Below are 14132 nucleotides of genomic sequence, written 5' to 3' on the forward strand. Positions count from 1 at the left end.
CAAGGGATACATGCCCTTAGCTCACGTCCCACCTAGCAGCCAGCCCATGCCACAGCCAGGCAAGCGACCAAGGCTCAGGGAGGCAAAGAGGCCTGTCCAAGGCAGTGTTTCTAGAGAGAGCTATGCAGCCCACCTGCCTCTCCAAGGAGCCAGTGGGGCCAGGAGAGGCATGTCACCAGGGACATGTGTATGGGAATAAGTGGATGACATGCACGTGAGACTTTTCAGCTGGTGAGACTCACTTAACAGCTCTGTCTCCAGTCCTGGCTGAATCCTTCTATCCCTTGGGCCCTGGCCTTAGGCATAGTATATCAGAGACAGGGTGAGAAGTTCACGGGCCCCTCAGGCTTTCTCAGTCCATTCTCAGACAGTCCTGATCCATGGAAGAGTTGTCAGCCACCAAGAATTTCCCGAGAGCAGAGAAAAAGCCGCATTCCCAGGAGCCAGTGATGTCTATGTGCAAACAGCTCTCAGCCCAGGAAATAAGCTTGCCATCAACCAGAGCAGAGCAGAGCAGAGCAGAGCAGAGGTCAGGCCACAGTTGAGTGCACCTGCGTCTCTTCTTGACACACAGTGAGGGGCCTGACTTGAGGACGTAACTCTAGAGGCACACAGCGAAAGTCTGAATGGGCTCTGGGGCTCCACTGTGCCAGGGAAGGCTCTATCTTCTGAGAAGCCACCTTCATTTGTGAATTAGCACAACAATTTGTATATCACCAGCTCTGTGACAGCCCTGAGATGAGGTGGGAGGCAGCAGCCAGAAAAAAGGAGTGGTCACCTAGTCCCTAAACAGGTGCCATGTTGGACACAGAGGGGCATGGTGATGAACCACTGTCACCACTGCTGAGCTGCACACAGATGAATCCCAGGGCACCCTTGGGCCTTATTGTTTGTGGAGCTGATGGAGACAATCTTGGCCTAGGTGAAAGGGCCACACTCACCAAGGGTCTCCCCAGAGAGGGGATAAACTCTGCCTACAAGGGCTGAGCTGCCACTGCCCCTAATGGCCCACACACTGAGCACCTGAGCAGCTAATGAAACCCTCATCCTAACTGGGCCCCGAATGGTGATAGGTTAAAACTGTAAGAGTCCTCCGCTCTCTGGCCTCCTCTGAAGTCACATAGCCTTCTGTATAAACCCAAAAGCAGTGGACAAAGGTGGCTTCAACACTGCAACAGTGGGGTGGCCAGAGTATCTTCCCCTGGGCTGGAGAGATGGCTCAGTGAGTAAGGGGCTTGCCTATAAAACCTAACAACCTGGGTTCGATTCCCCAATACCCACATAAAATCAGATGCACAAAGTGGTGCATGTATCTAGAGTTCATTTGCAGAGGCTGGAGGCCCTAGTGCACCCATTCTGTCTGTATCTCTTCTTCTATCTCTCTCTGCTTACAAATAAATAAATATAAAAAAATCCAACAAAACAAGAAAAAAAAAAAAAAAGAGTATCCTGGAGCTGGAGAAGTGGCTTAGCCTTGCCTGTGCAGCCTAAGGGCCCAGGTTTGATTCCCCAGTACATATGTAAGCCAGATGCACAAGGTGTTCTGGAGTCTGGAGTTGGTTTGCAGTGGCTGTAGGCCCTGGTGTGCCATTCTCTATTTGCCTCTTCCTTCTTCTTCCTCTCTCTCTCTCTTTCTCTCAAATAAATAAATAATTAAAATATTTTTTAAAATATCTGAATGTCTTTAGCAGTTTCTAAAGTACAGCCTGCATAAAGACATCTGCACCAATCAGAAGAATGAGGCACAGGTCCACGTCTAACAAGTACCTGCTACGCAGGAGGAAGAACAGGAGTGACCTCAGCCCATAAGCTGCTATTGGGTTGAGCTGAGGTTCTGCAAGTTCATGTCACACAGCCTAGTACACCAGGAAATGCCAAACCAGACAGGTACTCCAAGACAGAGGGCCACTGGGACTCGGCAGGGTGAACTCTCCAGGAGTCATGATGTCAGGGGCAAGGAGATAGATCAGGTCCCCTTCAAGGGACGGCTTCATGTCTATGCCAGCTCCATTCCTGGAGGGGAGCACAGAGACTGCCTAGCAGGAGCAGCACTTGGTGGACAAAAGAAGCTGAGGCTGCTTTCCGCAGCCCATCCGCAGACAACCTGAGGCTTCCCAGTGGGCCTCCGGCAGAGGGGAGCTTGGCTCTCAGCACACGCCTTTTGGTAAAACATCTGCTGTTGCTCTGCAAGCGACAAATGGAAGATATTTCCAGGAACACAAACAAATAAAAATAAAGTGATCTGAAGTATGAGATAGAATATAAAATGTATAAAATGCCATCTCAATACTCTCCTGGCTCCTGCCCCAACTTCCAGGGGAAGGCAGCACCCACGAGAAGCCCGGATCTAGGAATGGGAGATGAGTGGCACAAGGCAGGGTGCTCCCCATTCAGAAAACCAGCTCCCAAGGGGCTGCCAGGCATGGGCACCTGCCCACCGCTTCCCAAACCAGCAAAGAAGGGAAACCACGAGGATGGGGGCCACACAGTTCACCAAACACTGACAACGGACTGGCATCTCACAGCACTGTGGTAGGCACTATGGGTGCTTCAAGCCTCTTAGTGACCCTGTGTGACCCCCATTTTATGGACAGAAACCAAAGCCCAGGGCTGCTAGTCTGCTTGCCTACATTCACCCAGTGAGTCTGTGCTCCAAAGCCTGTGTGCCTCCAACCCGACGCCTTGGCCTTTGAAAGGTTCAGGGCTTAAAAGCCAGAGTTTTAGTAAGTACTTTTTCTTTTCTTTATGAAATCCAGATGTAGGTTTTAAATGTGGTACTAGAAAGGAATTAGAAACTATGACTTTTGCATTCTTCCATAGAATACCTGTGAGGCACAAGGCCAAGTTTTGATAGGGTACCCTGCTGATCAAGCTCAAATACTAAGAAGGGACCTCAGTTTCTTTGCCCGCATGAGTCTGGAAGGAAGCCTGGTTACACTCAGGGACGTGGCCATGAGTGAAGGCATCACTGGAGGGGCAGGTCTGGAGTGAGAAAGACCTTGGCTCCAGTTGGGGCCAGGTAAGTGCATGAACTCCCTGAGTTTGGGCTGGGGCTTTGGGGGTGAACTGCCATGGGATCCCCAGTGAGGGAGTAACAACATGGCACAAGTAGTATAGCGAGCCTGGGGCTGGACATGGGACAAGTGGTCACTCCTCACCTCCAGCTTCCAAGCTGCTTGGGTTGGGTGACAGTCGTTTCGGTTGGAAGCCCACTAAGGCCATAGGCACGCATCCTGAGAAAAGAGCTGAAGCAGTTTGACAGGGGCCGCGCCCAGCGGGAACGCAGCGTGGCCATGTGTGGGGAAGGTACGACAACAAAATCATCCATACCCTTTGAACTAGAAATTCTGCTTCTGGAAACTTATCCTAAAGAAATAATTCAAAAGAAAGCAAACACTGTATTCATGAAATGGCTCTATGCAGTTTAGCTGAAAGGCGTGGAACAGTGGAAGCATCTGAAATGTCAACTAACAGGAAAATGCCTACATAAACTATAGCCAAAGACACCAGAGGACCCTTCATTCAATCATAAGAAATCAGACTTGCTCAAACTGTAGTTGGTACATGACTATAATCCCAACACTGAAGGTGGAGACAGGCAGATCAAGAGTTCAACATTAGTCTACGCTGCAAAAAGAGTGCAAGGACATCCTGAGCTACATAAGACTCTGTCTCAGAAAAACCAAAAGCTGGGCTGGAGAGATGGCTTAGCACTTAAGGCACTTGCCTGCAAAGCCAAAGGACCTCAGTTCGACTCACCAGGACCCATGTAAGCCAGATGTACAAGTGGCACATGTGTCTAGAGTGAGTTTGCAGAAAAACTGGTGAGTCCATTCTCCCCTCCCCCTCCCTCTCTGTCTTTTATATAATAAATAAATTAATTAAAATAAAAAGCATTAAAAAACCCAAAACTAAGAAGCCAAAACACAAAAGAACTAAGTCACGAGTTTGGGGCATGGCTCAGATGTAGCATGCAAGAGGCCACGGGTTCTATACCCAACACGTTTTCACTGTGGTAGTGAGAAACTACCTCATGCTACAGAAAAAGGGCCAGAGGGAGGGGAAGAAAGCAAGACTACAGCAAAGATGCTCTTTCCCTCGTGAGATGAGCTTGGACACGTGGAAAGAAGGAGAGACAAGAATGTCACTTGTTATGGGCCAGAAAAAGACATTACAGTCCCTTTCCTCACTTTTGAAAAGTTTGATGCCACTGAGTTTTCTTTAATGTGCAATAAATAGTCAAAGAAAAAAGCAAAATATTCCATTTTCTCAAAGTCAACAGTGACAAACACAGAAATTGCTTGTGGTTTATAAGAAACAAGGAAATGGGATATGGAGACAAATAAAAACCTAGCACCAGCTAGGCTCTGACAGTGCACATATGTAATCCCGGCTACTTGGGAGGCTGAGGGAGGAGGAGCACAAGTTTGAGGCCAGCCTGGGTTACATAGTGAGACACTGTATCAAAATAAAATTTAAATAAGAGGCTGGGGGTGTGGCTCTGTGGCAGAACACTTGCCTAGCATGCACAAGGATATAGGTTCAATCTCTAGTACCCAAAACAGAGCAACACCCCCCCTCCGCCCCATCCTTGCACAAATATTTATTTCCTGATGGCTTTCAAGATGACATACAAAGATGGTCAATGCTTACATTCAGGTTTGGATTTGTCCAAGTCCTGCCACTAAGCGTGAGCCTTGGGACAGTCAGATGATTAAGAACCTCTCTCTTGCCCACCTAAGATACTGGCATCCTCTACTATGCCAACCATCTTTGGGCACTGTCTGCCAGGAACCTTATAACCACCCTCCCAGCAATAGCTGAGTGGTGGACGCAAAAAGGAAGAATTTCAGGCCCAAGGAGGCTAAGTTATTCCCTCAAGGTTACGGAGCTAGCTAGCCTCACCTCCACTGGTTGACTCATGAACTTGTTTTCTAACCACCTCTTTGAACACCCCTCTATGCTATGGGTGGGTGGGGACAGCCCAAATCCCAAGTTGTGCTTCAGTGTTCTCACTGGATCCCAAGAGCTCTGGTGACTTCCATTTCCACACGGACTTCCCTCTGGACCAGCCTGACTCTTGCTACGTTAGTCTTACTTTTTATTACTTGTTCACTGTGGGATCCTTGTATCTTAAACAGTATCTAGCATGTAGTACAGGCTCAACAGACCTGTCCAGTGAAAGAACGAGTGGTGTAATTGATAAGACATGAGAGGGAAAGTGACAACTGTCAGATGCCTCCCCAGGGCCTGCCAAGTCTAGGGTCCTCTTCTCCTCCTCCTTGCTGGGCCCTGCTCCTTGGACACACCTAGTCTCACACCTCAGGACTCTACGTGGGCTGCTTGTTCCTGCAACGGGCCTCTGTTAGCTCTCTGCCCGTCTGGTCTCTTCTACCGTCCAGGTTTCTGCTCACGCTGCTGCTCACGCTGGTCCCTCCCTCCCGCTCAGCTGCTGTGCACCAGGCCACCACTCCCTGCTTCCTCAGCAGCGGGCTTTCACACTTGCTGCTTGACTACTTCATACACTTGACCTCCTCAGGTAAAGAGGGGGCTGGACACAAGGACTTTTGCCCCACTCACTGCCACACCCCCATGACTGCAGTGTCTGGCTGCTCTTTGGTGAATGTGGGACCTAATACTTTGCAGGTTAGCAGACAGGCTGGGAAGGGTTGTTTGAACTTCTCTGATAGTCCTTAAGGAAAATAAAAGGTGGGATTTCCAAAGAGAACTGACCTAAAATATGAAACGTCTACTTGATGGAAAAAGAAAGAAAGAAAAGCAAGCAAGCAAGAATGCATGCATGCAAGCTAGCTAGCTAGCTGGGTGTGGCAGTACACTCCTTTAATCCCAGCACTTGGGAGGCTGAGGTAGGAAGACTGCCATGTGTTCAAGGGCAGACTGAGTTAGAGGGAGTTCCTGATCCAAAATAAATGAACTAATTAAATAAGTAAATATATAAATCTATCTATCTCTGAATCCAAAGGCAATAAAACAATATTTTATGGATATAAGAAAGAAAAAAACCTTGAAAGTAGGGCTGGAGAGACGGTTCACTCTTTAAAATACTTGCCCCCCAAGAAGAAAGACCTGAGTTTGGATACTGAGAACCCATGTAAGAAAAGCTAGAGGCAGATGTGGTGGTGTGCGTCTTTAATCCCAGTACTTGGGAAGCAGAGGTAGGGAGATTGCTGTGAGTTCGAGGCCACCCTGAGACTACACAGTGAATTCTAGGTCAGCCTGAGCTAGAGTGAGACCCTACCTTGGGAAAAACAACATCAACAACAAAGCTAGGTATGGTGGCATACGCCTGTAATTCCAGGGCTGGGAGGCAGAGATAGTAGGGTCCCCAGGACTTGCTGGAAGGCTAGTCTAGCCACATCTGTGTCAGCATCATGTAGACAGCAACTGAGGAAGACACCTGAAGTTTACTTCTGGATGCTACTCATGTGCACATACATGTGTCTGCACATACATACATACGTGCATACAAAAAAACAAGAACTTGAAACCAACCAGCCACACAAGGCTCATGTGCTAAACTAAATATACACTTCCTACAGCTCCAATTCAAAGCCCACTGTTGTGTTCTGACTCCTGAAATGGGCTTGAAGGGCTAAGCTTCTGCATGGGTCTAGACAGCTGCCTCCCAATAGGAACTGACTGAGGTGAATGGCCAGACTCCTTAGAAACTGATTCTCGGAGTTGTAAAAAGCTTTTTAAAAGTGATTGGTGGGCCCTACCTGGTTTACATAATTCTGCTGCCCAGGGGCTCCAGAGCTGCTTTTGTGAGCTGGACAAACAGAGAGAAGCCGGGCCAGCACCCTGGAGGCTCCGTCTGTGCTGCAGTTATGAGCTTATGTCCGTTTGGAGCCAGCATGGTGGTGGCCCAGCCTGGGAGGAGGGAGGGGCAGACAAGAGAACGACTCAAGGAGGGTAGTCTTGTGTGTGCCTCCTAGTGAGTCCTTGGTCACTGCAGAGGAAGGCACCATTCAGCTTTGCACATGAGACGGTGGCTCAGAGTGGACACACAAGCTCCTCTCTGCCACACCACTGACAGTGCACCCTGATCACTCCCATTTCCTGTCTGCCCCAACCTGGCAGGGCATGGTGTCATAAAACGGTGTCAGGAGATGGTGGGGGCTGGAAAGATGGCTTAGCAGTTAAGGTGCTTGCCTGGGAAGCATACGGACCCAGGTTTGATTTCCTAGTACCCACATAAGTCGTATGTCTGGTGTTCATTTGCAATGGCTGTAGGCCCCAGTTCATTCTCTCTCTCTCTCAAATAAATAAATAAATAAATAAATAAATAAATAAATAAATAAATAAATAAAATATAAGAGGGGATGGCTGAGGTCCTCACTGGCCTCCAAGGTCCATGATCTGGCCGCTACCAGCCCTGCCTCTCTGACTTTATTTTCCACTTAGCGTCAGTGCTTGTATGAGCCAGAGTGGGCCACATTGCTTGGATCTCTGCGTCTCCCAGCTGCCCAGCCCTCACACAAAGTTCAAGAGCTGGTCCTCCGTGCCAGTCCCTTCACTGGTGGGATCTAGACAGCCCCAGGCTACTTTGGTCATGCTGGTATGTGGACTGCACTGCCTTTCCCAGCCCAGCCTTTAGCTGGCCTCTTCAGTGGGGGCTGGGTAGGCCCTGGTCACTGTGCACAGTGCACAAGGCAAGTAGATACGATGTGGTGGCACAGGAAGTGGGGTCAGAGGCTGCTAGCCTGGGCTCTTGGGACCATACTGCCTAGATCAGGTCTCAGCTCAGCTCCGGACACCTAGGTGATGGAGCCAACCCCTCACCTTTGGTCTCAGACACCTGCTCTGGGAAATGGGATCCCAACAGCACCATGTTCCGGGGGTGCTGTAAAATGAGAGGAAACCCATGCAGAGAACTGAGGTAAAAGAACTAGGTCAGAAAAGAGGCTTTACCTTCAGGGCAGGAAGAAAACATCTGGGGACCAAGAACCGCAGGAAGGCAGACCACATCTGGGGCAGGAGCTCTTGGCTCAGGACCCCTGTACTTTCTGTCACCTTCTGTCACTGGCGTCAGGACTACCTCTGAGGCAGCGCATGGGCACTTGCTGGAGGTTCACTGGGGAGCACCTCTTGGTGCTCAAAGACTCAGTGAGCTGCCAGCAGGGAGGAGTGGCTGACTTGGCAACCACTCTTCAGAACTAGCCTTCCGGTGAAAGCTGGTGCCATGGATACCCAGTGCACACAGTGCCACCCATCAACAAAACCCTGTTTCTAGCTGGTGGGGCCATGGCCCTTGCCCAGCACAAGGAGAGAAGGCTGGCTGCAGCTGCTAGGCAGGGCTGGCCCTGAGGTGGGGTCTGTGGTTTGCTCAGACAGCAGGGAATGTGCATGGCCTCCAGACACATGGTCCACTTCCTCTGCAGTCCTTCAGCACAACAGGGTGGAAGAAGATCACAGGTGCCTCTTATTCAGGGCCCACATAACAGGTCACCCCAGCTTCCTGAAATCCCCAGCCTGTACTGCTTGATCACACCCGGAGCAAGAAGAAGGTAGGCTTCCTGCCATGAGTGCCTTTCACTCATCCACTAGCATTCACATCTCCCGAGAATGACTTTCTAGGAAAAGGCAGCATTGCTTTCTAAGAAAGAAACCAAGATCTTACGCAGAGATAAAATACCGTGAAGCGCCTGCGAAGGCTCTTCCTAGAGCGCCGGCTCAGAAACCAGTGCTGATAAGGGGAGCAAGCACACACTGATGCTTCTGAGAACTGGGCGCTTCTCAGGCCTGCTGCAGCCCTGCGAGCATCACGGCCTCACCCTTGGGGACCCGTGCCCACAGCCACCAGACCTCCTCCCCCATCATGGCCACTGGAGGTCCTGAGGCCATGGGGGGCTGAGATTTCACACCAGCCTCAGCTGCACTGGATGTTCTGGGCTTCCCAGCCCCCCAACACACACGACATACACACGGCTCACAGGAGCTCGGGCCCCATGGCTCCCGCCCACAGAGCTCAGGGTTCAGGTTCAGGTTCAGGTTCAGGTTCAGGTTCAGGTTCAGGTTCAGGATGCACTCTGCACTGGCCTGATGGCAGCTGAAAGCGGGGCCATGTGCCATGGATTCCTAATTCCCAACTTCCAAAAGCAAAAAGCATTGAAAAGACGTGTGGTGGCAGGTGTGTGTGGAGCATGGGAGAGTGCGTTCTTTCAGTGTCTAGCTGACCCCAGGCCCTTTCCCCTGGCCCAGGAAGGAGAGGGCCTGGTGACGGACTACCAGGGAAGAGGCGGGGTCAAGCTCACTCACCCGCCGGGTCTTTTCCACGTCGCCACACGGCAGCCGCTTCACGAAGTCAATGCCTGTCAGTGGTGTGCCCGTTGGGGGCAGGAGGATGGAGGCATCCATCATGAGGTATTCCACATTCATGGGCTTCATCTGGGAGAGATGGCATAAGAAACCTCAGAACAGGGCCTCCCGTGTGAGGAGGAAAGCCACGGCAGGTGCCAGGCTATCCACTGGCGCAGTCCTGTGTCCGCCGAGCTTACATGGAGGCCGCCCTCCCAGACAGACGGGCACAAGGCCTTCCCACTCGCCCAGTCGCAGGCTGTCCCTGCCTGAGCCTGGGCCGCCCGGCCGCCTAGCACAGGCCGCGCTGCTCTCTTTCAGAAATCGTGCTCTCTGCACAGACCTGACCCTGAGCCCAATCCCTTCACTCCAGGGCAGAGGCGGCAGAGCCTCGTACCTGCCCCAGGCTGCTCTGGCAGCAATGCCTTCTCAGCATTGCCCAGCTATCTCGTGGCTCTCCAGAGCTCCCCCAGTGAGGCCCTTCTGGTCTGCCATGGGGAGATGCAGCACCCATTCTACCTTCAGCAACAGGCCCGAGGCCTTGTCAAACCTGAAGCCTGGCTTCAGCCACCTCCACATGCCAGAGCGGAACAGCACTCAGGCCTGTCCCATCTCGGTTGGCGCAAAGGCTGATTTCCTAAGGGCCAGTGGAGGACTAAGTTCAGATGCAGGGCCCAAGGTGTGTCGCCTGAGTATTTCAGGAGAATGGCAAGCACTATACAGGACATGCCATAAATGAAACAAGAGAAACCCAAGGAGATCCCGTGGTGGGGGGAGAGGAAACACTGGTTTTTAGCATATGGATTTCACAGGTGGCAGGCTACTGGGTTATTTCACATCCAGCCACGGCAGAGCATGGGCCGCCCTGCAACGATAAAACACACCCAGGCTCAGGATTTGAGCAGCCTGCCCCAAGGACATACAGTGACAATAAAGGGAAGCTTGCATTCCCACTGTGCAGAGTTACCCTGCAGGATGGGAGACTGTAATGAGAGAGGTTAAATGCCAAACCTGCAGCATGCTCCCTGCTCTAACTGTGGACCAAAAGTAGACTCTCCTAAAAAATGATGGCAGTTGGGCTGGAGAGATGGCTTAGCAGCTAAGCGCTTGCCTGTGAAGCCTAAGGACCCTGGTTCGAGGATCGATTCCCCAGGACCCATGTTACCCAGATGCACAAGGGGGCGCACGTGTCTGAAGTTTTTGTAGTAGCAAGAGGCCCCAGTGCACCCATTCTCTCTCTCTCTCTCTCTCTCTATCTGCCTATTTCTCTGTCTGTCGCTCTCAAATAAATAAATAAAAATATTTTTTAAAAGTGGTGGCAGCTGTGTGGCTCAAAAGAAGCCAGGTACAGCCATGGCATCCTGCATGTCATAGGAGAACTGGCTTTGTAAAGACCCCAAGGAGGCCTCGGGTGCGCAGTGACAGGGAGGGGACGGGGCTCTGCTGAGCAGAGCTCCCGAACAGCCAGGGAACCACTTAGCTGCGCTGCATGCCTTTTTCTCCGTGACACTTTAAACACTTGGGTGCAATGTAAACGCCCCCATCACTTCTCTCTTCAGTGAGGTGATTTTAGCATCTAGCTACTGTGCGCTACCACGGCTGGGGCACAGCAGGTGCTGCGCATGCAGGGGGATGACCAAAACAGAGCTGGTCAGGTTAAGCTAGCTGCCTACTGGAGGGGCAGCCTGTGCTGGTGTTGCCTGTTGGAACATTCTAGAGGAGCATCAAAGAAGGAGTCAGTACAGCACAGGGAGATGGGCAGCAGAATGAGACGTGGACTGCTCTGCTGGTGGAGCAGGCTCTGGTGGGACAGAATGGGGACAGTGCTCAGCCTCCCATTTTCCCCATCAGCAAAGAAGAGATGACAATAGTCCCATCCACTAATGCGGACTGAAATTCTTCAGAAGAAAAAAACAAAAACAAAAAGCAGCCACCCCAGGCTGGAGAGATGGCTTAGCGGTTAAGCGCTTGCCTGTGAAGCCTAAGGACCCCGGTTCGAGGCTCAGTTCCCCAGGTCCCACGTTAGCCAGATGCACAAGGGGGCACACGCGTCTGGAGTTCGTTTGCAGAGGCTGGAAGCCCTGGCGCGCCCATTCTCTCTCTCTCCCTCTATCTGTCTTTCTCTCTATGTCTGTCGCTCTCAAATAAATAAATAAAATATGAACAAAAAATATTTAAAAAAAAAAAGCAGCCACCCCTGTGCTCAAGACCCTATGAAGCTGACTGATGGGTTAGAGCTTCCCGAATGCAGAGGTGGAATGTGGCAGGACCAGAGTCTAATGATTGGGGCTATTTGTAGCCCCTTAATGGCCACTCGTTAACCAGCTCTGTGTCTCGCCTATCATCCTTGTCACCATGAGGTAAAACCCCTCAGGATGTGTCAACTTAACAGACCACAGGCTGCCACCAACCCAAAGACCAAGAGTGTCATCAGATGGTACCTGAGACCTATGGCAGAGACTTCCCCACTATGCTATGACCTGCCTATCGGATGTCCCCACCTAAGTATTTGAAAATGCCTTGCTTTCTGGCTTTCTTTTGTTTTGTGACTATCACAGCTTCATTAGGCCATTTCCCCATGTGTCTATGTCCCCACAGTCATTCATATTTGGCTGTCTTATTCCCTTTGAGGTGAGGGCTGTGTTTTGTGCTAACAGGACTGAGATGTAATATACTCAACATGTTTCTTACCCTGACATGGAATAACACCTCAATAAAAAGATATATCTGGGGTTGGAGAGATGGCTCAGTGGTTAAGGTACTTGCCTACAAAACCCAATAACCTGAGTTTGATTCCCCAGTTCACATGTAATGTCAGATGCACAATGTGACACATGTGTCTGGAGTTCATTTGCAGTGGCTGGAGGCCCTGGTGCACCCATTCTCTCTCTGATGGGTGTGGTGGCACATGCCTTTAATCCCAGTACTCCAGAGGTACAGGTAGGAGGATTGCTGTGAGTTCAAGGCCAGCCTGAGACTGCATAGTGAGTTCCAGGTCAGCCTGGGTTACAGCAAGACCCTACCTCAAAAAAAAAAAAAAAAAAAAAAAAAAAAAAAAAAGACATGTCCCACTCTGATTCATATCCAGGTGAATCCTTCTGATCCAAATTACAGATATGGCCCACAAAAAATTTCAGTGGTTGTGGTGATCAAAAGACTCCACCTCCAATTCTCCCAGCAGTCTTTACCACCTGACTAGAAAGCCTCGGATGAGGCAGAGCCCTGCGTGGGCGCAGGGGCACACAGGTGCGTGCCAAGCTGCGTGTGCTCTGGCCCCGTACTTACTGTCATGCTCCTGTACTCATCTTCAAACATGTCCAAAAAGATCTCTTCTCCCTACAAACAGGGAGAGGAGAGAGAGGCTTGTTCCTATTTTTTCCATAAACACAGTATATAAATACTAGCCCTCCGCTTTTGAGGCCATCTGTTTCTTATTAGTGACTTCTCATGAATCACCCCAAAGTGAACTACACGTGTGAACAGGAACGCTCAGGCTCAAAGACCAAGTGTCAGATTTCATTAGGCCCGGTTTTCCCACTTTTAAAAGCATACTGAATTAAGAGTTCTGTCAAATCAGTTCATTAGAAAGCAACAACAAAAACAGCATTATATGTAATTAAAATGTGGAGGAAGTTAACATTCCAAGTGCTTAACATGAGCTATTTGTCGAGAGTGGTTGGAGAAGTGGGAAATCCTGGTTAAGTCACCATGTTAAAAATGTGAGGCCCACACCTCTGGAAGGAAGAGTAACTATGAGTGGCTAACACTAAAATTACATGGTTCATTTTTGAGGAAAGCCTTCAGACACTAAAATTATATGGCTTGTTCCATTTGTTTTTGGGGAAAGCCTTCAAGGCCTTGTTGCTAGGGGCCATGACTACCCAGGATGGCCCCACAGGCTAAATGAGCACTACCTCTGACAGCCTTTCTGGATCTCGCTGCAAGAATGGGGCGGCAAAAGGTGTGTGAGGGTGGGGGGGGGTGGACAAAACAGGGTCCTGTCTGCTAGGCCACCCAGAGTAAAGGAAAAAGGAGCCAGTGCACATGAAATGCAGGGAACAGAGCCCATGGCGCGGGTGGGGCTGAGGGAATGTTAGCTCTGTCATTGTAATGTGTCTTGAGAAGTGTCCTATCTCCTAAGTCCTAAACTTGAGCATTCTTGTAAGGAATAAGTGGTACTCACAAAATAGCCCCTAAAAAATGTCCAGAATTTCTGCAACATTATACTTACTGTTGACACGGTATAGAATAAAAACAAGAGAAGTCTAGAGTGGGAATGACTCCCTTCCTAGGAACAAGAAGTCAGACTGTGGGAAATGCCTCTCTGTGTGCCCAGCCCAGAAGCTTGCACAGAGAGTACAGACAGCTCTATGCAGAGATTTGAAGAGGACGAGAGTTTCTGCTTTCTTCTGCGCTGGCTAGAGGGAGCATGTCCCTACTTAAAAGCCAAATGTGGTTTGGGGTGCTCTGTGGAGAGCTGGAATTTCCTCGCCAGTATGTGGCAGACCACAGTGGTGCCCCCTTGTCTGGGCATGGCCACTACTGCAGCTGGATGGACTCAGCTGGGCCTGAGCAACATGGACATCTAGATTACAGGACTGGGCTTTCTCTCATCACAAACCGACCACAATGGCAGCAGCTCCAGAGTCCTGCGGAACAGCAGCAGTTAAAGCAAGGACAGATACGGAAGGCACGGGTGACAGCTGGCACACCAGTAGGCTGCCATCCTACCCTTTCCAGAATGAGAACCAATACCAACAGGGTTAGCAGAGATCTGCTTCAGAGACCAAAAAGATTAGAAAGTTACTACAACT

At 50.3% G+C, this 14132-nt stretch overlaps 1 protein-coding gene across 7 annotated transcripts in view; it reads right to left on the reverse strand.

The window, feature by feature from the left end:
- Clec16a (C-type lectin domain containing 16A) overlaps positions 1–14132 on the reverse strand; it is a 237136-nt gene that overhangs the window by 109826 nt on the left and 113178 nt on the right. For all 7 annotated transcript variants that reach the window (XM_045161465.1, XM_045161463.1, XM_045161461.1 and 4 more), the window contains 2 exons: positions 12604–12654; positions 9280–9408 (listed from right to left, as the gene is read on the reverse strand). In XM_045161465.1, the coding sequence (XP_045017400.1) occupies positions 9280–9408; positions 12604–12654 (180 nt within the window). The remainder of the gene's footprint in view (positions 1–9279; positions 9409–12603; positions 12655–14132) is intronic.

The sequence above is a fragment of the Jaculus jaculus genome, chromosome 11, assembly GCF_020740685.1.
Source record: "Jaculus jaculus isolate mJacJac1 chromosome 11, mJacJac1.mat.Y.cur, whole genome shotgun sequence".
NCBI classification, from domain to species: Eukaryota; Metazoa; Chordata; class Mammalia; order Rodentia; family Dipodidae; genus Jaculus; species Jaculus jaculus.